Source organism: Aquarana catesbeiana, linkage group LG03 (assembly GCF_042186555.1).
Source record: "Aquarana catesbeiana isolate 2022-GZ linkage group LG03, ASM4218655v1, whole genome shotgun sequence".
Lineage (NCBI taxonomy): Eukaryota > Metazoa > Chordata > Amphibia > Anura > Ranidae > Aquarana > Aquarana catesbeiana.
The window spans coordinates 541379438-541405187 of NC_133326.1; the positions used below are offsets into that span (position 1 = coordinate 541379438).

At 43.3% G+C, this 25750-nt stretch overlaps 1 protein-coding gene across 6 annotated transcripts in view; it reads right to left on the minus strand.

Annotated features, from left to right (window-relative positions):
* Positions 1–25750, minus strand: part of SOX5 (SRY-box transcription factor 5) — a 300676-nt gene that overhangs the window by 70342 nt on the left and 204584 nt on the right. For all 6 annotated transcript variants that reach the window (XM_073621454.1, XM_073621453.1, XM_073621455.1 and 3 more), the window contains 2 exons: positions 11333–11459; positions 2849–2934 (listed from right to left, as the gene is read on the minus strand). In XM_073621454.1, the coding sequence (XP_073477555.1) occupies positions 2849–2934; positions 11333–11459 (213 nt within the window). The remainder of the gene's footprint in view (positions 1–2848; positions 2935–11332; positions 11460–25750) is intronic.

The window sequence follows — 25750 nt, forward strand, 5'->3', positions numbered from 1 at the left end:
CAAATCGCTTTTCAGGCGCTTTGGAAGCGTTGCCTATTGATTTCAATGGGCAGGGCGTTTTGGGAGCGGTGTATACACTGCTCCCAAACCATCCCAAAGATGCTGCTTGAAGGACTTTTCCTAACCTCCCGCAAGCACACCGCCCCTGTGTGAAAAGACACACTGAAATGACTAGGAGGCGGTTTTCAGGCGCCATCATCTAAAGATGGCCATACGTGGATTGAAATTCAGCCAGCTCAGTGGGGGTTGACTAAATTTTGTCCCCTGTATGGGCAGGCTGGTTGTACAAAAGTCGATCTACTAACTGACTTCTGTAGAATCAGCTTGTTGGATTTTCCCTAATCAATCAGCACCGCAGGCTATAAGCACAGCACTGATCAGTGTATTCTGATGGTGGAGAAGACTCCCTGCTGTCAGAATACAATAACTCATTAGGAAGGATTCCCCTATCTACACCCAGTGTGGATGGGGAAATCAAGTCTTTTCTTTTTCATTTAACCCACAGACTCATCTATGGGCTGCTTAACAAGTGCCAAACACAAATAATTTTCCAGTTAACCTTTCCTAAGGTTTGCAGAAATTCTAAAAGATGCCCAGAAATATTTACTTGGGAAAGTGGATTGTTAGCACTGGAAATCTGGGGCTGTCCTTTTGGTATTGTTATCCAATAGTACTGCAGAAGTGTTTGTACAGGGAATTTGGTTTCTGGGCTGCCAGCATATACACACACACATTATATATATATATATATATATATATATATATATATATATATATATATATATATATATATATATATATATATATATATATATATATATATATATAGTGAACTACTTACAGTAAAAAAAAGCACACTATAGATGGAAATATTTAAATTGATGTCATCTAAGCATATATTTTATATTATGATTATATGATTATTACTCATAGTAGTGTACTAATCTTTATTATTACTTAGGGATGTGCTAATCCTTTTAATCACGTTTCATTTTACTGTATAGTTATTATTTTATGCATGGATTGTTACCCAAGTATTGATTATTATATTTACCAATAGTAGTTCTTTTATATACCAATTGTTATGTTATATAGGTCCAGTGTAAAACCACAAATTTTATTGATTTAGATCCTCTTTGCTGTGATGAAGTGGGTGAGTTTAGGCCCCCTGAAATAAGTTGGCTTTCTTCTTTGGTCCTCTGCCTGACCTTACATTGGAATCAATTTGATGCTTTAGTCCAAAATCCATTGTTTTGCAGAAATGGTGCCCAGGGGTTCTGGCAAGCAATCTACTATGCCTACTCTTCTAAGGGAGGATAATGGGTAGTAGGATGTGGTACATCTCATGCGTTTTTCTATTCTGCGAAAAAGTGTGCCCGTACCTTGAACAATTTTTTTTAAAATGATGCACTTTAAGTGTAAGTGCCACTAGTTATGCAGCATAAACAATGTTTTTTTTTTTAAAGATTTCAGGGGGCAACACTACAATGGCCGAATTGCTTCACATGCGCACCTTTTGTAACTGGAAGGCTGCGAACACTAGGGCCACATTCACACTTGCGAATGAGCTCAACACCGATTACATGTGAGAACCCTAGTGGGGGTTCCTGAAGATTAGCTGCGGGGGCAATCCCATTGAAAGTAATGGGAGTCTCCCGGTTAATCGTGGTCACTTGCAGGTGATTTCTGCATGAGCTGCAGAAGCCAGCAGCCTTCCTTTGCTTTCAATGGGACTGCCTTCTGCAGCTAATCGCCGTGAACACCCACTGCGGCCCTCATATGTAATCGTTGTCTTTGTACTAGACCTGCACTGAAGACTGATAATTGAGGTTCGTCTTAAGCTGGCTTTAACAACATCCATTTCATTTTTTGATTGTTAGTGGGGTCAAATTGATGCTTGATTTTTTACCGCAGTGACGAGAAAATTTGAAGGCGCAGGATGTAAAATTTTTCTTGAACAAACGACTTTTTAGTAGTATATGTGTTTTTTTTTGGTTTGGTTCCAAAATCAAATGTTAAAAGCAAATGAAATATTGAAGTACTTTCAAATTACATTTGTCAAGTCAGTGAATGTATTGAGAACTTTTGAACAAATCTACTAGAGTATGGCCAGCTTTAGTCGGTTGCCTGATAATAAAGCTTCAAAGGCTTTGTCCTAAATAATAGGATTCCCATTTTCTGACCCTGAATTAAACTTTCTCACATACCTCTATTCCCTGCTACACCTTCCAAATTATGTGCTTAAAGTGAGACAGTTAAGGCTGTTGTTCATAAACACTCAGATCACTGAATTGTTAACTGAATCACAGTTAATTAATAAAGCAGGGTACACACATTGAATTTTTTTTTTTCGTTCAACCAGTGAGTGGAACGAAAAAAAAAAACCCCTGTAAACCCCACAGATCCCAATAAGGTATGTGGATGCAGGAATCTCTCCCGCTGTGTCTTTGTATTCTAACAGCAGGGGCTCCCTCTGTCAGAATACACTGATCAACACTGCAGCCATTGGCTGGAAGCGCAGATGGAATGCTGGTTTTCCAGCAAGACCCTATGACAGAAGCTGTGTATGCCATGCCTAAGCAGAACAATAAGCACAGTCACTAAGCAGCACTACTAATCAGTTGTATGTATTGTTTGAATCTATTTGTTCTGTGTACAGATATAACTACAACAAAGCATAAAACATACCAATAAGATTTTTTAACATTGGGTTGTGTTCACAGTCTTCTAAACATTGACAAAAACTTTGTTAAGACAATAGGGCTGCTCTCTTTTAAGTAGGGGATATGTTGACATTGTTCTGTGCAGTCCGCCTACCCCCTCCGTGCCCATTGTTTGGTGTCCTTACCTGCAGTTGGAGAGGCCCCAGGCCTGGCGTTGCCGCGGCAGCAGCTGCCATGGTAGTGGGAATCAGCTGAACGGGGTAGGGGTCACCTAAGTGAGAGAATAAGAGAGGCGTCATCACCTTTTATCTCCTCTCCACCTGCAAATTAAACTCCAGCATTCTCTGCTCGCAAAGCCGCCTTTTGTGTGCCGTGCACAGGCCTAATGAAAAGGCCCATTGTGCTGCTTTTTACCAACGCCACGCACAATGGCAGCCAGGAGCGGCTGGTGGATAAAAGGCGCTAGGCAATTAAGGCGGAAACCTCATCCTTCACCGGTTTTCACTAATTTTTTTATTTTTTACTTTTTCTTTTTACTTTGTGTTCTCAGAAAACAGGAGCTGTGCAGATTACAGCAAACATCACTAGATCTGCTAGGAGGAGTAGATTAATTTGATCTAATAATGATCCATTCTCTATGCAAGGTTGGTCTTGCCATGTGAATAAACTGATTATTGGAATTATTCCACTATTATTACTGATCATTGTATTATGCAGATTATTGGAATAAACAGTTACCAGGAAACTGGATACAGAGATAGACTTTTTTCTATCAATATTCTTACTTGTATATTTACCAATTTCAACTTAATATAACAATGTCAATATTCAGGCGTACAGTGGACCTGTTAACAGGCATATACCAATCAGCCATAACATTACGACCACCCACCTAATTTGTGTAGGTCCCTCTTCTGCAACCAAAACAGCCCTGACTCTTCTAGCCATGGACTCCACTAGACCTCTGAAGGTATGCTGTGGTATCTGGCACCAAGTAGTAGATCCTTAAGTTTCCGCCAGCTTGCCTTCTTCCCATAGTATCTTGGTGCCATCTCTTCCCCAAGCAAGCGATACACACGGACCCAGCCATCCACATAATGTAAAAGAAAAAGTGATTCACCAAACTAACATCCTCCATTGCTCCGTGGCTCAGTTCTAAAGCCCAAATGCCCACTGCAAGTGCTTCTGGCTGTGAATATTGGTCAGCATGGGCACCCTGACCAGTCTGTGGCTACGGAGCCCTATAGGTTTCAAACTGAAATGCAACTAAGATGTGTTTTGACAGCTTTCTATCACAACCAACATTAACTTTTTCAGCAATTTGAGATACTGTAGTTTTTCTATTGGATGAAACTACATAGGCCAGCCTTCACTCCCCACAAGCATTAGTGAACCTTGCTAGCCCATAACCCCGTCACCGGTTTTCCTTTCTTGGACCACTTTTGGAAGATCCTGACCATTGCGGACTGGAAACATCCCACAAGAGCTGAAGTTTTAGAGATGCTCCGACCCAGCTGTCTATCAATTACAATTTGGCCCTTGTTAAAGTCGCTCAAATCCTTACACTTGCCCATTTTTTCTGCTTTCAACATAACTTCAGGGACAACATGTTCACTTGCTGCCTAATATATCCACCCACTTTCAGATGCCACTGTCACTAGATAATCAATGTTATTCATGTTACCTGATAGTGGCCATAATGTTACAGTTGATTGGTGTATATTTTAACATGAAGTACAGCATGCTAAGCAATGTGTCAGTATGACACTTCCAGGTATTTATTACCTCTCACAGACATCACAGTACTCCCCCTGACAATGCCTTCACTGAACTCAGTTCTCTGCTGAAGTCACATATATCAGTCCAGGCACCATGTCATCGCAACAATAAAATCTGCATCCGCCAGGTGCCTGGATTGATGGATGTCTCAGCAAGCTGCTGAGAGCCTGAGCCGGCCGCTCCCTGCCCCTCCACAGCTCAGCACTCCAGTGAGCGTGAAGAAGCAGAGCAGAGAGCTGCTGATTAACAGTCAGTAGCTCTCTGCTTGGGGAGCTGTGAGAACCGAGCCATTGGTGGCGTTTAATCGCTCGCTTCGCAGTGTAGAAGCGCCGGGGAAGAGATACAGCATCAGACCCATGCTGCATTCACCTAAGTATAATGGAGGAAAAAAAAAAAACAAACCCTATACTTCTCTTTTAACGCATTGTTTGCATTAGGATAAAGAAAGTTTTCAGTTTCTCTGTGCCCCCCTTGCCCTGTGTGAAGAGGAAGAGAGGGGAGAAGAGATCAGCGCTGTGCACCACTGCATCTATTCTCCCCTTTTCCTCTTCACACAGCATTTGAGCAGCAGCAGGAGCCATTGGCTCTTGCTGCTGTCAATCAGATGCAATGAAGAGGAAGTGGGGGGTTGGCCCAAGTCTCACTGTGTAAGTCTAATTGAGTGCGTCTCCATAGACACGCAGGTCAGAGGCACGCAGACTACCTTCTCCCCATAGCCAGGAGCTGGCTATGGTAGTCCTAAAAAGAAGAGGAGGAGCCAAGATCGCCGCCGGGGATCCCAGAAGAGGAGGATCTGGGCCACTCTGTGCAGCACCACTTCACAGAGCAGGTAAGTATAACATGTTTGTTATTTCAATGGAGAATAAAAACATTTGACTTTAGTAACACTAAGCACAGCTTTTATGAAAAATTATACTGCTGAAGTAAAGTCAGGACAGTTGACAAGTCAGGAATTTATTTGTGCAGGTCCACCTTAATACAGTTGCACTCTGGGTCTCTGTGCTTATCTATGTAATGCAGGCAGATCACAGCTGGTAGGAGGGGTAGTCAGAGTGCTGTGTAAAGTAAAACATCACAGCACTCTGCAGCAGTACTCCTCTCAAGAGTCCTCATCCATAGTGTATGCATTGTGATGGCCCTCGGGAGGAGTTCTATAAATATTAAAATGCCTTGATTTGCAGGAGTTTTAAGCCACTGGCAGGTTTTTTTTGCATGTAGACCACCCTAGGTAACTCCCACATGTGATGCTGAGCCTCCATGATGGAAAGAACTGAAATCCAATGAACGAAGGGGGCAGGCCAAGGACAGTCAAGCTGGTGAGGAAAGAGGTAGATGATGTGGGATGTCCTCCAACCATAAATTGAAACAGGCTCTGACAACTTCTCCCAATCTGCAGTAAAGCTAGAGCCATTTCAGTACAGGAGAGGAGCTGCACAACTGTGCAAGACTGAAGGAAAGGCTGGAGTTCAGATGAAACATTTATCCTAACTATAAGGATTATTAGACCATGTTATGTACCCTTTGGAGCTGGGAGACAGTGTATGAGGTCTGTTAATTACCAAGGCAGCAACTACCAGCCTTGAGCTGACAAGAGACCCCTGACTTTAAGGTGAAGTAACAAACTCAATGTAAATAAGCGGAAAATACAATCTTTAATAAGTAAGCCTGCACAGTTTTAGCCAATTACAAGTTAAAATTCAAAATCTTGCAGAGACCCATTGAGACGGTCTGGTAATTAGATTAGGTGCATTTTTTCTGTGCATGGCTGCACCATTAGACATCATCTGGTGAGTACATCCTTATCTTTTCTCTGCAGAAATGGGAAAGATTGGGACCCTCTCATATAAGGGAATGAAAGCACATCCACAGGCAATAAAGAGCTCCTCTGACAGCTATCATCCTCTTTCCCAGGGAATACCTTCCCTGCTCAACCTTGGCCTGATCATTACAGGCAATGCAGAATTCATCTCAGGTATGTGCTGTGTCAGTGCACAAAATTTGACATACAATGGCTGCAAATCGCATAGGCTAGCTAGAAACTTTCAGCCGTTCAGTGTGGTTAACTATTTATCTTTGTTAGCTATACAATTCCACATGGACACAGCCTCCTTGGACTGCACTATGGTCCCAACGTCTGCCCTTCGCTTTCACTTTATGAACGGTCTTCCACTGTCAAATTATTTGTTTATGATTGACGTAAACATCCCCCAACTATCAGCTCACTGCTTATTTTAGTGAACTGCAATAATGCGATCAGAGGGTGGATGAAATGTAATAAACTTGCAGCTATGTGGAAAGGGAGTTTTAGGCTCTTCCCGTACAGTGAATCGGAATCAGCGAAGCATTTGGCCATTGAATTAGTGTGATATGATTATCTCCTTATCTCTGCAATGTCGTGTGATGTGGTCGGTGCGCTGCCGATCCAGAAAACGTGTTCCGCCGAGCGCAAGGCCCTATTTCCTCCAGTGCAGTGACTCTCTAAAGAGGCGCGTCTAATGTCAGAGGGTGAGCGGGATGCACAGTGAGGAAATGTCTTAAAGGGCAGTCATGAAACAAAACCAATTCTCTGATGTTTACAGATAAACAATTCATACAATGCACACAATGTTCCGCAAAGGGGCTAATAGATACAATATAGCATTATAAGGACACACCATGCTTCAGTCAGAGGCGAGTCCACCAAGCTTTATCTGCCAAATGCTTCATTTAGGGATGTTTCATAGTTCTTACATGATCAGTCTACCTCTTTTCAACTGCTGCAGACTGGTAGTTGACTGTAGCTATACAAAAAAAAAAAAAAAATCTTCAATAGAGTGCATGGGTTATCGCCCATTCCATAAAAAGTTTTGAAGGATGTTGTGTAGAATCAAACCCCCTGACAGTCTCTTCTACCCCTGGGATGAGATATTTGTTCCTGGGTCTGAAAACCTGCTATACCCACCATCCCTCTGCTTAGTTACTGATTCTGCACACCTGTTGTGCCCATTAGGAGGGGTTCCCACTATCCTTGTGCCCATTAGGAGGGGTTCCCACTATCCTTGTGCCCATTAGGAGGGGTTCCCTCCATTCTTGCTTTGAATTTCTCAGTCTGCATACCTGCTGTGTGCATTTTAACCACTTCCCGACCGGCGCACGCCGATGTACGTCGGCAGAATGGCACAGCTGGGCAAATGGGCGTACCTGTAAGTCCCATTTGAATTCCCCGCCGTGCCATTGCGTGCGTGTGAGCCACCGGCGTGGCGCGTGCCTGGGAGCCTAGTGAGTCGGGTCGCGGGTCCCGCAGACTCGATCGCCGCGGGGATACCCACGATCGCCTCACGGAGAGGACGAATGGGGAGATGCTGATGTAAACAAGCATCTCCACATTCTGCCTAGTGACAGGCTCACTGATCTCTGCTCCCTGTCATCGGGAGCAGAGATCAGTGACGTGCCACAGCTAGCCCATCCCCCCCTACAGTTAGAAATCACTCTCTAGTACTGACATAACCCCTCCCTGCCCCCTAGTGGTTAACCCCTTCACTGCCAGTGTCATTTACACAGGAATCAGTGCATTTTTATAGCACTGATTGCTGTATAAATGACAATGGTCCCAAAAATGTGTCAAAAATGTCCGATGTGTCCCCCATAATGTCGCAGTCACAATACAAATCGCTGATCGCCGCCATAAAACTATCCCCTATTTTGTAAACGCTATAACTTTTGCACAAACCAATCAATAATCGCTTATTGCGATTTTTTTTTTTACCAAACATATGTAGAAGAATACGTATCAGCCTAAACTGAGGAAAAAAATGTTTTTTTTTAATTATTTTTTGGGGATATTTATTATAGCAAAAAGTAAAAATGAATGCGTTTTTTTCAAAATTGTCGCTATTATTTTGTTTATAGCGCAAAAAATAAAAACCGCAAAGGTGATCAAATACCACCAAAAGAAAGCTCTATTTGTGGGAAAAAAGGACGTCAATTGTGTTTGAGAGCCACGTTGCACGACCGCGCAATTGTCAGTTAAAGCGACGCAGCGCCGAATCGCAAAAAGTGCTCTGGTCAGGAAGGGGGTAAATTCTTCCGGGGCTGAAGCGGTTAATGGGCTTTCACCATCTCTGCACTGAGTTCCTGGGACTTCACACCTGCTATGTCCAATATGAGGGGTTGCCACCATCCCTGCTGGATATTTTATCAATTTTAAAATTGTGGTGAATGTAGCTGGAACACCCAATGTAGAGTCAAGAATTTAGGTGGGACTCCACTTGCTTTGCCATTCATGAAGGATTTCCACCATCCATGTGCTGAATTCTCGCGTCTACACACCTGCTGTGCCTATTATGAGGGGCTCCCTCCATCCCTGTGCTGAGTTCCCAGGTCTACAAACCTGTTGTGCCCATTGGGAGGGGTTCTGACCATCGCTGTGCTGAATTCTTGGGTCTACACACCTGCTGTGTCCATTACAGGGGGCTTCTGCCATCCCTGTGCTTCTCTGATCTACATACCCTTTGTGCCCATTATGAGGGGTCCCCACAATCCCTGTGCTAAGTTCTCAGGTCTACACACCTGCTGTACTTATGAGTACACCTGTTAGATTTTTCCTTTACTTTATCAAATTAAAATGTAAAAGGGGGAGGTGGGACACCCCAAGGTACGCATTAACAGAGCGAAATACGCCCTGAACAAATGACACCGCTGATGTCCCAAAATAGCATAATGGCAGAGATGGTGTTAGACAACTAGACATCACCTGGAACTCAAAGCTCATTTTTAGCTCAGCCTGGATGCACTGACAACAAGAAACAATGGGTCTTTACTGTTTGGCCTGTGTGTGACAGTCTCCATGTGATTGGTTGCTGAAGACCACACATACATTTCCCTTTGCACTATTCACGACAAACATTATGCTCCATTGTTCTACAGAGGAGATCTCTGTAGAAGAGCCATAAAGGCACATTATCTGGATGGTGCCATGATTCTTTACAATTAACCAAATCAGCAGCATGCCTGAACCTGAAATGTCCTTGAGATGTTCCATTACCTGATGCTAATTAATGGTGAAAAGCTTTTTAATTTAGCTGATAAAACTAACAAGTATTTAACAGCAAGAACACAGATTAGAAAAGAAAATGACCGTCTACCAGAGCTCCCACCAGACATCGCTCCCGACTTGGTCAGATGGAGGGATGTTTCGTGATTTATAACCCTCAACTCATTAACTTCCATAGGATTGAGAGGGCTGTATGAATCCCGAGCCCCTATGTAAGGTCACACAAGCCAGCAAGGACAGGATTGTAAAGTGGAGGCCACTGAGAATTAAAAACATTAATAACTGAATTGCTGCCCTAATCCTACTAAACTGTCTGTGGCGGTTTTCACATAAGGGTTAGACCACACACAGCCTTTAGCTTTGCTGTGTAAGTAAAAGCTGAACTCCAACCTTCCCTTCAGTCTTGCACAGTTATAAAGGCTCCTCTCCTGAACAGGATTGGCTTACTCTGATTTCACTGCACACTGTGAGCTTCTAGCAATGTGCAATATAAGCTGCAGCAAGTCAGATAAAGCCTGCCTTATTTACTGGATAGAGGACATCCAGCATCATCCAGTCATCTCCTCTCCAGCCTGAATGTTCTTGGCCTCCCCCTTCATTCATTGGATTTCAGTTCTTTCAATCCTGGTGTCTCATTATCACATGTGGGCATTGCTTAGGGTGGTCTGCATGCAAATACAGGCTGCTTAGTAAGCACTCCTCCAGACTGACATCCACTCATCAAGACATTTTGATACTTACACACCTCCCAAAGACAGCTCACTGCTTGCATCAGGACTGAAAGGTCTTGGGAGGAGCAGTACTGAGGCAGGGTGCTGTGATGTATTCAGCAAGTTATGTATAGCACCATGGCAGCTCCTCCCACCAGCCATTATCTACCCCCCATTGCACAGAGAAGCACAGGAACCCAGTAATGAAATCTCTGGATCTAAAATAAGTATGTAATGAAAACAGAAAGGTTTAATAAAAAAATGTAATTAGCATATTGATGGGAAGTGGGGGGGGGAGAAAACAGGCAAGGCAACATATAAGCAGATTAAACTTCAGCTTTAAAGAGCTAAAGGCTGCAAGTCGCTCAGCAGGCCCCTCTCTGAATAAATCTGGCCATACACTAGAAGAATTTTGTTAAAAAAATCTTCATTTTAGAAATGATTTTATTCAATTTTCTAATCATTAGTGAATGTGGTTTTGTTCGGAAAAGGCCATTCACTCTGAATTTTAAATGTTGAAAAAAGCAAAAGTTTTTGAAGGACAATCATCAATGTCATCGAATGTTCTAAATTTGCATATAAATGTTTGCTTAAAAATGTTGTCTCCCTCCCCACATACCTATGGCTGCATACTGTTTATAAAAGATCTGTGTAAAAAACTAAACTTTATTTTTAAATCAGCTTTGGTGTAGTCACATGATCGAGAGGCTGTGGCTTTGAGGGAGCACTCAATAACAGGCCAGAATTCACGTGACATCGACCACCAGCATTTATTGCCTCCCTGTCAGAGCTCCCTCCTATTCCTAGCAGCAGCTGATCGCTGACACAGGGGAGCCACAGATTCTTGATCACGTGACCACACCGAACCAGATTTGGAAAAAGGGATTTACACAGATCCCTGTTACAAACAGTATGTGACATTGGTGTGAGGAGGGGTAAGCAACATTTTTACTTCCACTTTAAGGTATAAATTAACCAAAAACAGAGATAATTGATTAAGTTGAACTTGAGATGAAACCGCACGAGAACCATGATACAATATATGAAGAACTGCGGATAACAGACTTTGCTGTTGGTGGTGCCGCCTATAGGTGACTCCAAGAAGCAGATAGGTAAGGATCTCCTTACTAAGATACAAGACGACTTACTGCAACCGGCCTTGTAGCTGAATCCCGGAGGAATGAGAAATCCTTGCTGGGCCGCAGCTGCGGCGGCTAGCGTCCTCTGATCAGGAGGAAACACGGGGATCATTAAAGGGGGCAACTGACCCTGAACCTGTGGAAGATAAAAGAAAGGAATTATGAGTGTTTAAATGTGCCCCTTACTGTTCATTATAATTATTATCTTTGTACCTTAAGAGGTTTCAACCCCTCTCCCCATATAAATTATACATATTTCCTTATCACATTCAGAATCTATACATTGAGAACACAAATGAACAGCTGGGAGGAATTTTTTTGCGTCGTTCTCCTCGGCAGAGCTCCACGAAACTTTTTTTTTTTTTTTTAATGGTTTCCAAGGATAAAAGTGACTTTGCCAAGCGAAGAGGCTCCAAAACAGACCTCAAAAACACTAATAGAAAGACAGATGGTTCTGCTGAGACGGCGGCTGCCAAAAACGGAGGGAAATAAATAAATAAAAATAAAATGGATGTTATTGAGGCTGATTGTAAAAGTCCTTTAATTGCTGCCAATGTGGACGTGGATCTCAGATGCTCAGGCCGTGGACAGGGACCAGGAGGGAGAGGAGGCTCAGTGACCTTGCTCTGACAACGGTAACTACTCTGCACTACACACTCCCAAGAGGGGTCAAGTCTACCATGTTCCTGGAGTCTGGACATTTTTTATTGTGAAGTTCAGCACCTCTTGAAAATCCTCATTCATTAAATAAAAACAAAAAACAAAAAGACCTAATTGCCCACTTGAGTGGATGCAACTAGCAGGCCCAACATGTCCTCCTATAGCCAAAAGTATATTAACGTGAACCTGTCAGTACCTTTATAAGTTTGCATGAATAAATTGCTGATATTCAGCAATGCTACAATTTTTCAGAAAAGCACCACCATTTATCATTAAGAAAAAAAAAAAATATATTATCTTCATTCTCCAACCAGTGACTATGCTTAGGCTGCACTTCAGGCAGGAGGAAGCTTTATCTCAGTCCCCTCTCTACCAGTGATCAGACTGCAACATTGTTACCAGGATTTACAGGACTGTGTCATCTCCGAGCCGGCATCTCAGGCTAGGTTCACACTGGTGCCATGCAGAAACCACAGCGATTCCTGTGTGGGTTTCCACAGCACATGTAAAATCTCAGGCAGTTCACAATGCACTCCGCGAACCGCTGTGGGCGTCAATGTAATGTAAATGGCACCTCCAAATCGCTTCGCATGAACGCAGTACGAACTGTGGAATCGGATTGTGAACACCCATGCAATCTGATTCCAATGCGGACCAAAAAGAGGGTCCTGCACCCTTTTGGTGCAAATGCGATTTCAGGCATAGAAACTGTATGGCTGAATTTGCATGCGATATGCAAAGGAAGGTGGTGCAAATCTCGTGCAATGTCTGCAATCGCAATAGTGTGAACCCAGCATCAGTCTGGAGTCAGTAGATAGTGACCTTGGAGGATGCCTGAACAAAGATGGCTCTGTACTTCTGTAGTAAAGCAGATGAAGATACTGTCAGGGGGAGCACTGTGATCTCTGGTAAAAGTAATAAATACCTGGAAGTGTTACACTGGCCCATTGCTGAGCACGCATGGGCTAAATATGAAAACATATCTGATGACAGGTCCAGGCAGTGCAGATAGGCAAACACTTAATGACTCACTGAATGTGTGGAATGAGGGGCAATAGGGACAGGCTATGGGTAACACAGAGAGGCACAAAGCCAAGAAGTTTTGGAGTGTTGTGAGTGGAGCTTGATGGGGACCTGAGAGTAGTTACCCATCAGGTTCACCGTATTGTTGATTGACAGTGCATTGTAGTGGGTGGACCCATAGCTGCTGCTCAGTTCAATAGTGACTTTTGAACACACCCACTGAAATGTCATATAAAAACAGGGCAGACCTGATGAGGAATTAGTCTCTGTGTTCTCCCATCCTAAAGTAATTTCCCAAATACAGGCATTTCCATTTGGGTAATGATGACATCACCAGTATCCTGTCCCCTTTGTTTACATGTAGCTTTCAGCCAAGGAATTTCCCAGGCCGACAGCTGAGTGGGACCGGGGATACAGCCCTGTGCGGAAAGATATCACATATATGACAACTTCCCAGCACAGACATGCCTCATGCTAAGCACTGGAGTACTTCCGTACGCCAGCTCAGAGCGGTTCTTATTTGCCATCAGTTTCCTAACTCGGGAACTGGCGGTAATTCCTTAAGAATCTGTCACTGCCATAGCGACAGGTTCGTAAAAGTGGCGGTAGTTAGAACTACCTGAATTTAGTACACATGTTGCAAACCCTTGGCTGAATTAGGTGCAGGGAACTATCGCCACAAAAACGTTATTACAGCTTTACTGAATTCCCCTGATGAAGAACTATTTAAAAAAGTAACTATATTGTGGAATGTGTATCTGTGTTGCCCCATTTAATAAAGCAGTCTGTAGGCAAGAGCCACATGTTGGCCTCATTGTGCACACACATGGAAACATGATCTCTTCAGCAGAACTCTCTCTAGCGAATGACTCCGTGTAATTCAGTTTCCCAACCACTGTTCTCATTAAGAGACAATTGAACTGGGAACTTTTGTGTTTTTTCTTTTCTGTTCCTGTCTTTGTGGTTTCTCTCCCAGCTCGAGCCCCGCTGACGGTTCTCCTGGCGAGGAGCACCGCTGCACTAATCACACAATTATTGTGCTGGGAACAGTTTAATTCAGCATTTTGTTCCCGACCACAGAACAATTACCCAACAATTTTGGTTAACCAGGAAACGCTGCAGCCCGGAGAGGGACTGGTTCAGTGTTACGTACGCGTCCGACTTTATTGCACTGCACAGAAGCTGTTGAGCAGCCGCTTTGCTCTAGCAAACTGCGCTGGGCCGCTTTGCTGATCCGGGACCATCGGCGCACCCCCAGACTAATAAAGTCTAAATTAATTACAAGAGATTTTATTGACTTCTTTATCTGTATCAGCAGAGCAGTTTTAATTATACATCAGCATGTTAACGAGACAGAAATGAATTTGTGGTTGGCTTCAGCGATGAGGAGATGCAGAGAGCGGTAATCCTCGTGATTACAAGATACGCTGGCGCAGGGAGAGTAGTGTCGTACCAGAACCAGCAGGAGGGTGAAGCGGGTTAGCTGAGCGACTGCTGGGAGGGTGAGCCCCGCCGCCTGCTCACTTGGCCAATCCAGCAGAGCACTGTCACTTTTCAGATAATGTAGCATTACAATGACAGGAAACCGTCACAGTTAGGGCTGTCCTGCAGGTGGATAAAGCTACAGAACCATCATGGCTGCCACCATTTGCATTATTTACCACAATCCCTTCTTTTACTGATATGTAAAATTTAGGCTCAATCCCACTTGAAGCCAATTTTCGTTGGTGAATCTTTTGAAAAGTTTATTTGTTGGAGTTTCTGCCAGTAACAGCTCTCCATGTTGCAGGCTGACAACGCTTAGCCACCACTGCCTCCCACCATTAGCCTGTGCAAGCTCCTTCAGTTTGCCACTGGGCCACGGTCTATCATATACATCACCCAGTGGTCAAATTATTTTTATAAATGTAGATAGATGTAAACCCTAGCATTTAAGTCTCATAAAAGCTTTAACATTTTAATGTAAAGTTTTGTTCAGACACTTCCTGTTATTGGGTGACAATGCTCTGTTTCTGTCTATCAGTTGTGCTGTTGCACTTCCATCCTGTCTTATAGGCTTCTAATTGAGACTTTAAGTGGCAAGGTCCAATGTTGTCACCAACAGGAAAGCCAACCCTGAGAAACGCCATGGCGCCACTGCTGGAGTGTAGGTAGACAGAAGTGGCTGCAGGAGATCACCAACATTATCTATAATAGACAAGTCAGAAAGTTTTAGATGACACTGGAAAGAACACCTCTCTCCATAAGCTATAGATTTGACTTGGGGCAGGGCACACCTACGCGCACACAAGCGCATCCAAGTACAAACTGTGGCCTGGGTTTAAATCTCTGCTGTGTTGGTCTACAGTTGTGATTTGATCATCAGGAAAATGAAGGTTAAACAGACAAGAAGCCGCAAAAGTTAAAGATAGAAGAAGAAAACCAGGCAAGGAATACGCATTTTTGAAAGACATAATGAGAGCGGGTTGTATTATGCTATGGTGTCACAAGGTCAGAATCCAGCTGTCATATTCTTCAGAAAGAAAAGTGATTCACATAATGTAAATAGTTTTTGGCTTGGTTGAGAAGGTGCGATGTATACATTAGAATCTATTCAGCGGTCCACCACGTGACACGTCTCAGCTGGTTAATGTACAGAAATGATATGCGCTACAGAAGGGAATTTTTTCTTGTCTCATGAATCGAGGATGACAAAATATGAATTTTTCCTTTTTCCCCATCGTGATCTGAGAATTCTCAAACCCGTTAATGTGTCTGTTCTGTGCAGTGGTAGTCCATTTGTTTGGATGAATTGGTTATTTATGGGCGATCAGTGATGTATGTGCAGCTTATGATCATGTGGTGGACGGGCAGCCAGAAACAATACAGCAGCGGCGGGCGCAGAGCGCTGGAGAATGCAATAAGCCCCTAACACTTCAACGCAAAGTTCTCAGCAGCTGCGCGTCACATGACCTACACGTCAACAATGGCCAAAACCCTGACCTCTCCTCTGCTTCTTCCTGCGCACCCTCCCTCCCTGACTGGCGGTAGAACAAGGGGATTTGTGTCTCATTCTTCTTTTTTAATCAGCCCTTTTCTGATCATCCTCCCAGTTTTAGCCTTTGGCCTAGAATTCTGAGTACAATAGCATTGCGTCCATCTGTGCTCTCCATTAAACCTCAGTAATCCCTGCACGAACAGCTGGATGCACACATTACACACACTGTGCCCTCTCTGCAGATCTGTTCGGCTACAATGCCTGACATCCATGGGGTGGAGGGCTTCCTAGGAAATGGCTGTTGGGGAGGGGGGGAGATTGCACCCAACTAAAATGAGAGAGAATATTGCGCATATCAAGAAAAAGGAGAGATGTGTGTTTTATTCGTCGCTGTCTTTACACTGCCTATATGGCTGGACAAAACTGGCAAATTTTTCCTCACTTCCTCTCTGGTGAAACCTTTGTCACCTGGATAGGAAGTGATGAGAAATCCTTCTAATGGAACCCCGGATAGCAGTAATAAACTGGCACAGGTTCTAATTCTTCCACATCTAACCCCCCCCCCCCCCCCCCAAGTTTTTGCCATGAGATACACTTTATCTTCCCATAATTGTCTACATTGGATTGAGGGGTATACCAGCATTGCCATCCAAACAGGCTCTACTACAAAACACTGATATGCCAACATGCTTCATGTATTGGGGGCTGGAAGTTAGAGCTGTTTAGGCACTGCCAGCTTGAAAGGGGAGGGGGGTGGTGTTTGGACAGCTTACATAAGAGGAGAACACAGGGAAGCATTAGAAGCCTTGTCCAGTGTATAATATTCAGTCACAGGAAACAGGAAGGTGCAAGCTAAGGCCTGTATGAGGTCATTGCCCAGGCTGAATAGTGAGTTGAGGATGTAAGGATCTCAAGACTGGCTGAACAGAATTCCAGATCTTCAGGCAGATAAAATACTGTTGGGGAAAGGGGGGGTTACTAGAACCGGAGCAGACAGAATCTGGAGCAGCTTTGCATAGTAAGCAGTCAGCTTCTAGCTTTAGCTTGCTCAGTTGAAGCAGAACTAATCCCTCCTATCCTTTTCAGCCAAGGAAGCCGCCATCTTAGCCTCGGTTTGATCTGCAACTGCCATGATGCTGATGGTGATCAGTTATGACACCAACCATTCGATGGTTTGACAGTTTGGCTAAGAGCACAAGCCAATGTGATAGCATTCCTGCCATGCGGGAATGTAACTTTTTTGAAACTGTTAAATCAATGGGTTGTTTCTTTTTTAGTTTTTTTTTTTTAAACTTTAAAAATGAAAGCTAGAATCTGATTGGTTGCCATGCACAGTTTCAGATTCTGGATGCTGTTGTCTTAGTAAAATTCCCTTGCGTGTATTTATTGCATCTGACTTTCTGTGACAGATCAGCCATAGTCGCTGGTTGGGTGTGCAAATCTTGTCCAGATGCTGATCAATAAACCTATCAATATCAATCAATCATAAGCTGGGAGGATTGTGAGGCTGTGCCTGGCTCCCACCTTATATGAAGGCTAAAAAGGCCAAAACAAACAACATGGCCTTCATCCCTGGCAACAGCCACATGGTGGTTATCACCAAGTCGGAGAAATTCACCCAGACCCACCTACAATTATGTTTTCGGTAGGGTAGAGTCAAAGAGGATTATGAGGATCCATTTATCATTTGTGGTGCAGAAGATTTTTCAGGAAAATTAGGAATTTAACAAGCTGCCAGCAAGAATGCTGTGCTCCAGGCCCCGCCCCCCTGGTATCAGGTCCTATCACTTAGCAGGAGAAGACGAAACAAGGGAATATTTCAGATTTATAAATTGGTTTGTTTGTGATTCCATCTCCATGAAGCATATGGTCACTACCATCCCAGAACAGGGGAAATCTGCATGGAAATGCTTCGTAAGGGGTCGCTCCGTCCAGAACTAATATTTTCCCCATCAGTGGAGGGAAACAACCTGAACCACACAATGATTTTTATAACTATTGAGTACTCGGGCAGTAACAATGCTACATCTGAATTTTCAGATCCTAGATCTATTAAAAGGTGTCTTCAATATTCTGCTGGATTCTACTTTTGCTTTTTTTTTTATTAAAAAGAGTGCAGCAGGAGAAGTAAGACTTTTAGTAGCAGCTATACAAGGAGAGGGATTTGGTTCTTTAGTCAGGTAGTCTTTCTGCAGGAGACCAATATAGATCAATGTCAGGTGCAACCCTTTAAGCAGCCTTCTGTCCACTGATGTTGTAATGCAACTCCATTACAAAGGTAGAATCATAATAAAAAAAACACCATTAAAAAACTTTGGTGTCTCTGTCCCTCCCACAATGGTATGATTTCCAGCAACAGTTTATGTCTCTGTCCCTCCCACAACAGTTATATTTTACCCCTGTAGTCTGTGTCCCTGCCCTTCCCACAATAGTGAGATTTCTATGTGGTAATTTGTGTCTCTGCTACTCCCACAACGGTGAGATTTCACGCATTAGTCTATGTCTCTGTCCCTCCCACAAAGGTGAGCCTTTCCCCTGTAGTTTGCGTCTCTGCCCCTCCCACAATGGTGAGATTTCCCTGCAGTAGTTTGTCTCTCTGCCCTTCCTCAGTTGTGAGATCCCTCCCCCCCCCCGTAGTCTGTCTCTGCCCCTCCTACAATGGTGAGATCTCCCTGCAGTAATTTGTCCCCCTGCCCCTCCCACAGTGGTGAGATCCCCCGGTAGTCTGTCTCTGCCCCTCCTACAATGGTGAGATCTCCCTGCAGTAGTTTGTGTCTCTGCCCCTCCTACAATGGTGAGATCTCTCTGCAGTAGTTTGTGTTTCTGCTCTGCCCACAATGGTGAGATCTCTCTGCAGTAGTTTGTGTCTCTGCTCCGCCCACAATGGTGAGATTTCCTTACAGTAGTTTGCATTTCTGCCCCTCCCACAATTGTGAGCTTCCCAGCAATAGTTTGTGTCTCTGCCCCTCCCCCAATGATTAGATTTTCCCAACAGTAATTTGTTTCTCTGCCCCTGTTAAGATTTCTGGGACTACTGAAAATACATATGTGATGGTTTCAAGTTGGGAACTACAGCTGATGAACCTACTCTGGATGTCCTCAAGAAATAGAACAGTAGAACTGATTAAAACCCCTGGATACCCCATTTAAGTGAAAAAAAAAAAATCACTCTGGGGCAGACTGGCACTTTAAATACCTCAAGAAAATACAGCACCTGTGACTGGCAATGAGCTGCATCAATAAGACTTTTCAGACAAACATTACAACAAAAAAATTCAAACCTCCCCATTACACCTGGTACACCCCAGGAATCGGTACCCACAAAAATTGTTTTCACCCTTCCCCCACCAGAAGAGCCTCCACATCCAATGCTCAGAAATGCAGCGGCGGGTAAAATCGCTCTAGTCGCATCGCTCGCTCGCTCGCCCCCTGGGTATCCAGTCCTTGTTTAAGAATTCCTGAAAGCCAGCAATCTCGTAAAGTAAACAAGATGCGGCCGTATTAAAACTTTTAATGACTTCAGTAAAAAAAGGTGGAAGTTGGGAGCCAGCTGGCAGTGCCGAGGAAACAGGCTGCACAGCTTGAACTTAAAGCTATCTTAACATCATGAAGAAGTGCCAATAATTAGCATATGTAGTGTGAACAGGTTTGCTGGCACGCACAAGTGAAAAACTCCAAGGTAAAGTTATTATTAGGGAGTAATTAGCTCTGTGAAGTAAATGAGTGGAACAATAGCTGCCAGCACCGACAATATGTCCAACATCTGACAAAGCACAAGATAACATTGTATCGCCCCGCTCCCTGCGCTAGAGTCTGTTAATAACCATATGTTAGTGTAATTAATGCAGAATCTTTCTGACCTGTTGTCACAGAGGAACAATACTTTGTGGAAGCCACAAAACAGTCAAAGCCGCCCGCAAAGGCGCACATTTTTTCCTTTTTTCTCTTTTTGGGAGCTAGTTATGGAAGCGCGGTCTGCTTACATCAAGCAGAGTCTACTTAGCAACATACGTGCGGGATGCGTGCGGGCTCGTCCCTCGGCCAATTAACACATTCGACGCTTTGTGGGAAATGAGCCGTTGTCTACGGAGGATGAAATTCCCCAGTCCTCGAGTGTCAGACTTTCCCTGTATTGCCTTATCAAATACATCCATTTCTTCATGGCTGTGACTTGCCAAGTTTCTTAAGAAAACGAATGTTAAGATTTGGGCAAATGGCGGATTTTCTCGATGTGATTGAGAATAGACAGGAAACATTCGACCGAACCAGGAATTTAGGAATTTAAGGAGGGGGGGGGGGGGGGGGGGGTTGTATCTGAAAATGTGTGTGAGGGGGATTGGGGCAGGCAGAGGAGTCTGTATGACCCCTATATGACTAGGATCTTTACATCTTTTTTCTTTTCTTTAAACAAACAGCAATTTCCATTTTATTTTATGTAATGTAACCAAATGGAGCGAGTTTCAGCAGGTTTTTCACAATGCTTCTTGATCTGTTAAGCTGTTATGGCCTTTAACTGTCTGTTTTTAGGACCCAAATACCACTTTGGACTACAATTGCTTTTCTTTAGATAGATAAAAAGATCAACCTAGGACAGAGAGATAGATAAATCTGAGATAGGCAGATTACATATAGAGATAATAAGATAGATAAAGAGAAAGATAGATGCTGTAGATGGGAGCGAAAGATGGATAATTAGATATAGACAGAATAGATAGATCTCGAATAGATAGACCTTGGACACGAAGATAAAATGAGTTCTCTCTATATCTAACTATCTAATAATCTATCTATCGTATCTATCATATCTATCCTATAGTATCTATCTATTCCATCTATCCATCTAATCTATTTTATCTAACTAATCCATATCTATCCTATCCATATCAATCTATTATTCATCTATCTATCGAGCTTATATATCAATCCTATCTATCTTATCCATCAATCTATCAATCCTATATTATCTCATCTATCTCTTATCGACCTATCTTATCTATCAATCTATCCCATCCTACCCTTTGATCTATCTATCCTATCTTATCTATAGATCTATCTTACTGATCAGTCTATCCTATCTTATCTATCGATCCATCTATCTTCATTATCGTATTTATCCCATCTCATATCTACCCATCTTTCACAGATAAAAATATTTATGTATCTATCCTCTCTCTGTCTAATTATCTATCTATCTTAGAGCGCTTTCACCCGGATGTGGTGCGGTTTTCTCGCATTGCGGGTGCAGTGCAATGACCCCACGGGTTTCCTGCTCTTTGCCATAGACTTCTATTGCATTGGGTGGTATTGGTGCATTTTCTGAAGGTTCACAAAATTAGTGTGAAATTGTCCTTTGATCGATCCATCTTTCTGTCCCATGGCAGTCTGTCTATTATAGGACAGAAAGATAGATTGATCTATCATAGATGAACAGACCGCTATGGGACAGATAGATAATCAGATAGATTGATACGAGATAAATAGAAGACAGAAAGACAGAGCTGAACAGAATGATAGACAGATAGGATTTATTAGATCTAGAGATAATAGAAGATGTATATATTAATACAGCACAGGGGCACACCATAGAAGTCAGCGCAGCACATTGTGGAGTCACTAGTGATTGGGCAGTAATTACTGAACAATGATCTGCTGCTTTCTGATCTTCCAGTCTATGTAGTTTGCTTATGCTGCGCGTTTGACAAATGAACAGAGATTGATGTCGGCTGCCTTTCAATCGCCCCTGACTGCTGGCAGAAGACTCATTAACTGACCAAGTTGACTGAAAAGAGTTTGGGAGACAAAGTCCCCATCTCACCCTCTGCCATCTGCAGGTGACCTGGCCCATGTCAGTAAATAGATGCCAAAAAAATCAAGAAAAAAAACAAAAAACTAATTATAACAATTGATGAAAATGATAATAAAAAAAGAATCATATTGGATGTACATCCTTCATATGCTTCGGAGAAGACAGTTACTCATTCATCTCGTTACCAAACATCTGTTTAAGGCCTGTCTGATGTACCTGTCAGAGCCGCGCCGCGCACACTGTTTGAACCTGCTGCCACAAACCTCGCCGCTGTTTTGATCAGAGGCTCCGGAATGGCTAATCACTGCATTTATCTCCTCTCATGTTAGGAAAAACACAGCAAGGATGTCTTCTCAACCTGAAGGTAATTAATCTTTCTGTGGGGGGACCTGGCTGGGTTTGAAATGAAAGATCTGATGGGCTGAACCTTGTTTTCTTACACGGAAAGTCCTTCACAGATCAGCGCAAAGCAGCTTTACATTAGTGAGACTGACTTACCTTTTACTTTTCTATGTAAACCCAAAGTAATGAACCTACAACCTAGCGCCATTTGTTTTTTATATGGACCCACAACAAGCAAACATTTTTTTACTGATTATAGTGTCCCTGTGCCCAGCAGCACACCATCCAACACTGATCATGAGTTGTATGATGCATACTGGTGAGTTCCAACTTGGGGACTCTTAAGCGGAACTTCACCCAAAAGGGAAAGTTCAGCTTGTTTGCTTTCTCCCCTATCCACCTTTCTCTATCATTTGGCCCTTTTTTTGGGGGGAGGGGTGTGGGGGGGAACAGTTACCTGGTTTTGGCAGGTTACCGCTCCCACTTTCACCCAGGCGATCCAAGCAGAAGTTCACCCCCAGCCCCTTCTAGCCTTCTGGGACACGTCACAGGTCCCAGGTGACTGCAGGGCCATTCACAAGTGCACATTCGCACATGCAGTGTGAAGCCGGCTTAGTTAAGATGCTGGCACCTGGACCCGAAGCCAACTGTACAGTGATGGATCCCTGGACAGGTAAGTGCACACTGGGCTTACATTTTTACATGTGAAGCATTTTACATTTAGGTGCTTACAGCCATATTCGAAGAGGAGCGTTTACAGGCTGAAAAAAAAAAAAAAAAAAAAAGAAATCAAAAACACCGGAGGTGCATTCAGGAGAAAAGCTGAAGAGCAGGAATAAAATGCCAAATGCACCTAAACACCAGATGCGTTTAAGTGTTAAGGCTGGGTTCACACTGGTCCGATGTTTGACATTGCATGTGATTCGCACCGCACTGCTGTGCAGATCACATGCAAGGTCTGTTTGATGCAAATTCAGCCAGACAGATTGTATGGCTGGATTTGCATCGCATTCGCACCAAAATGGTGCAGGACCCTTTTTTTGGTATGCACTGGAATCGGATTGCATGGGTGTTCACATCCATGCAATCCGATACATGCACAATTTGACAGTTCGCACTGCGATATGCAAACCGATCTGGGGATGTCACTAACTTTAAATTGACACCCACAGCGGTTTGCGTAGGGCAGTCTGCGAGTCCAATGCGATGCGGGAACCAGCACTGGAATCGCGCTGGTTTCCGCATCACGCTAGTATGAACCGGCACTAATGCATTCCAGTGGCCAGGATAAATATTGGCCAATGGATCCTATGAACACTTAAAAGCCTGACACTCTTAAACATACATGCACGGCTTTCACCACATTTTTTTAAGCAGTTTTTCTCCTGCCAGAAGTTTTTGGCGTTCAGAGGGGCTACAGAGATGCCCTGTGTGCATGAAGCCTTATGGCAAGATCTCTGCTCCAGGGCCTGCATACTTGACGTGGGCACTACGAGGGGCTGGGTGACCAACTGGGTAAAATATAGGGCAAAAGAGAATGAAAAATTCTATATATGGAGTCTATGGTGTGTTTAAACTAGATTTAACACCAAAATCTCCTGCAATGGTAGATAGGCTCTGTAATGGCTTTTGGACCATTTAATTTTATGTGCTAACAGTCTGTTTTTTTTATCTTTTTTTTTTTTTTAATAAAATAAATATAATTAATTGATTTGCATACAATTTTTATTTTATACATAAACATCTAATACATGGACGTTTCCATAAAGCAGCGTTTGCTGAGCATGCTGGTGTGTCTAGTAAGACAGTCCAGTGCTTGCATTGCCTGTTGGCTTTTCAAGCAGTTCCAGATATTTTGTATCCTCTGAGTCGATATCTCAGTCCAGGAAGCGGATGGTTACCCTGGATGATGCCTGAATAAAGATGGCTTCATCATTCTGGGGAGAAAACCAGATGAAGATGTTTTCAAGGGTGGGGGAGGGGTGTTTTGTTATCTCTTTGTGAGATAATTAAAATATGGAAGTGTTACACTGAAATAACTACATTCTTTCCATCCATGGCACAAGATCACAATTTTTTTGTCCCTAGAAGACTGCAACTTTGGCACCAAGACTGGCTTCTGTATGACAAAAAGAAAGCATTTTCTTGAACTGCGTGTATACTGTAAGCCTTCTTGTTCTCTGTATCCTTTGGCACTTCTCAGCTTCCGCCATATTGTCTAAAACAATCCCCTCCACAGAGAGTGTCTCTACCATAGGAAAAGTGCCGTTGTCTCTCTAACTTCCTAAACTTTTTTTTTTTATATTATCTTGGAAAAGATGGATTCATAACAATCTGGAGTTTAATGTTGGAGCCAATTCAAATTCCTTCTCGTTGCGTCCACAATTAATGCTTTTCTGATTTTACAATGTTATAATTAGCAACACGGAATGGCATTAATTGCCAGCGGAATGCGTCTTGATATGTCACCGAGATCAAATACGCTGACGGGGCTCCAGATTTTAATGGCGATACAGTTAAGTAGTCGGTAAATAAATAACAATAATTAATTTCATTCCAGCACAAGTGGAGTGGCGGCTGACCGAAAATGGAACAGGCGGAATCTGGCATCTCCAGCCACCAAGGTTGCCCCCTGGGGGTCAAAGAAATGAATTCCCCATCCAAAAAAGTAGGCATAATGTGATTCAAATGAATGGCATGGGCTGCGTCTCTACCATGCCGCTGTGTGCGCTCTGAATGACAATGAGTGCGGCAGAATGGGCGCTGATACTTCTTGCATGTTGTCCAGATGGCGGCAGGTCACTCTTACTAAAATAACAGCCATGATGACAACAAAGGGGGAGAAAAAAATGCAATTTGGATCACTCCAATGCAGCCCACTAATGATGAATTTACGGCAACTGAGATGTCAGCCTGGAAAAAGCAGTGGGCGATACAAAGCGATTCTCTAAACATAGCTCATCATATGCGCTCAGGTGTCTTTGTGAATGCGATAAAAGATTCAACATACACCTAATGGGGTCACAAGCCTGGCTGAAAAGATCTGATGATCATTGCATTGTTGCATGGCTCGTGTAGATATTGTCCGTCTTGCTGGATCCATTCCTGAATTATATGGCAAATAAATGTTCGCTATTCGTCATTTATTAAAGCCTAATTCCAGGTGATTTTTCAGGTGAAGCACATAAGGGTTAGAAACATTTATTTTTTCATTGCGGTTATTTAAAGCACCAACATTTTACACAGTGTTTACATGTCCCTGCCCTCATGGAGCTTACAATCTAATGTCCCAACTGTACTTGCTGTCTGTGTTCCTGCTGGGTATAATCACGCTAAAATTCCTGTCTACATGACACCCTTAAGCTGACAATGCAATTTTCTTTCCTGCAACCCCAGATTGCAGGAAAGAAAATTGCCCGATTTCCCCATCAACACAGTGTTGATAGGAGAATCCCTCCCATTAAGCCATTGTGATATAAGAGCCGCTAGCCATAATCATATGTAAAATCCGACAGGCTGGTTGCACCCAAGTTGATTGATCGGTCAACTTGGTATATTTAGCCTGCCCATACACGGTTCAAATCTCGTCCTGTTCTAGCTGAACCGAACCATCTATGGC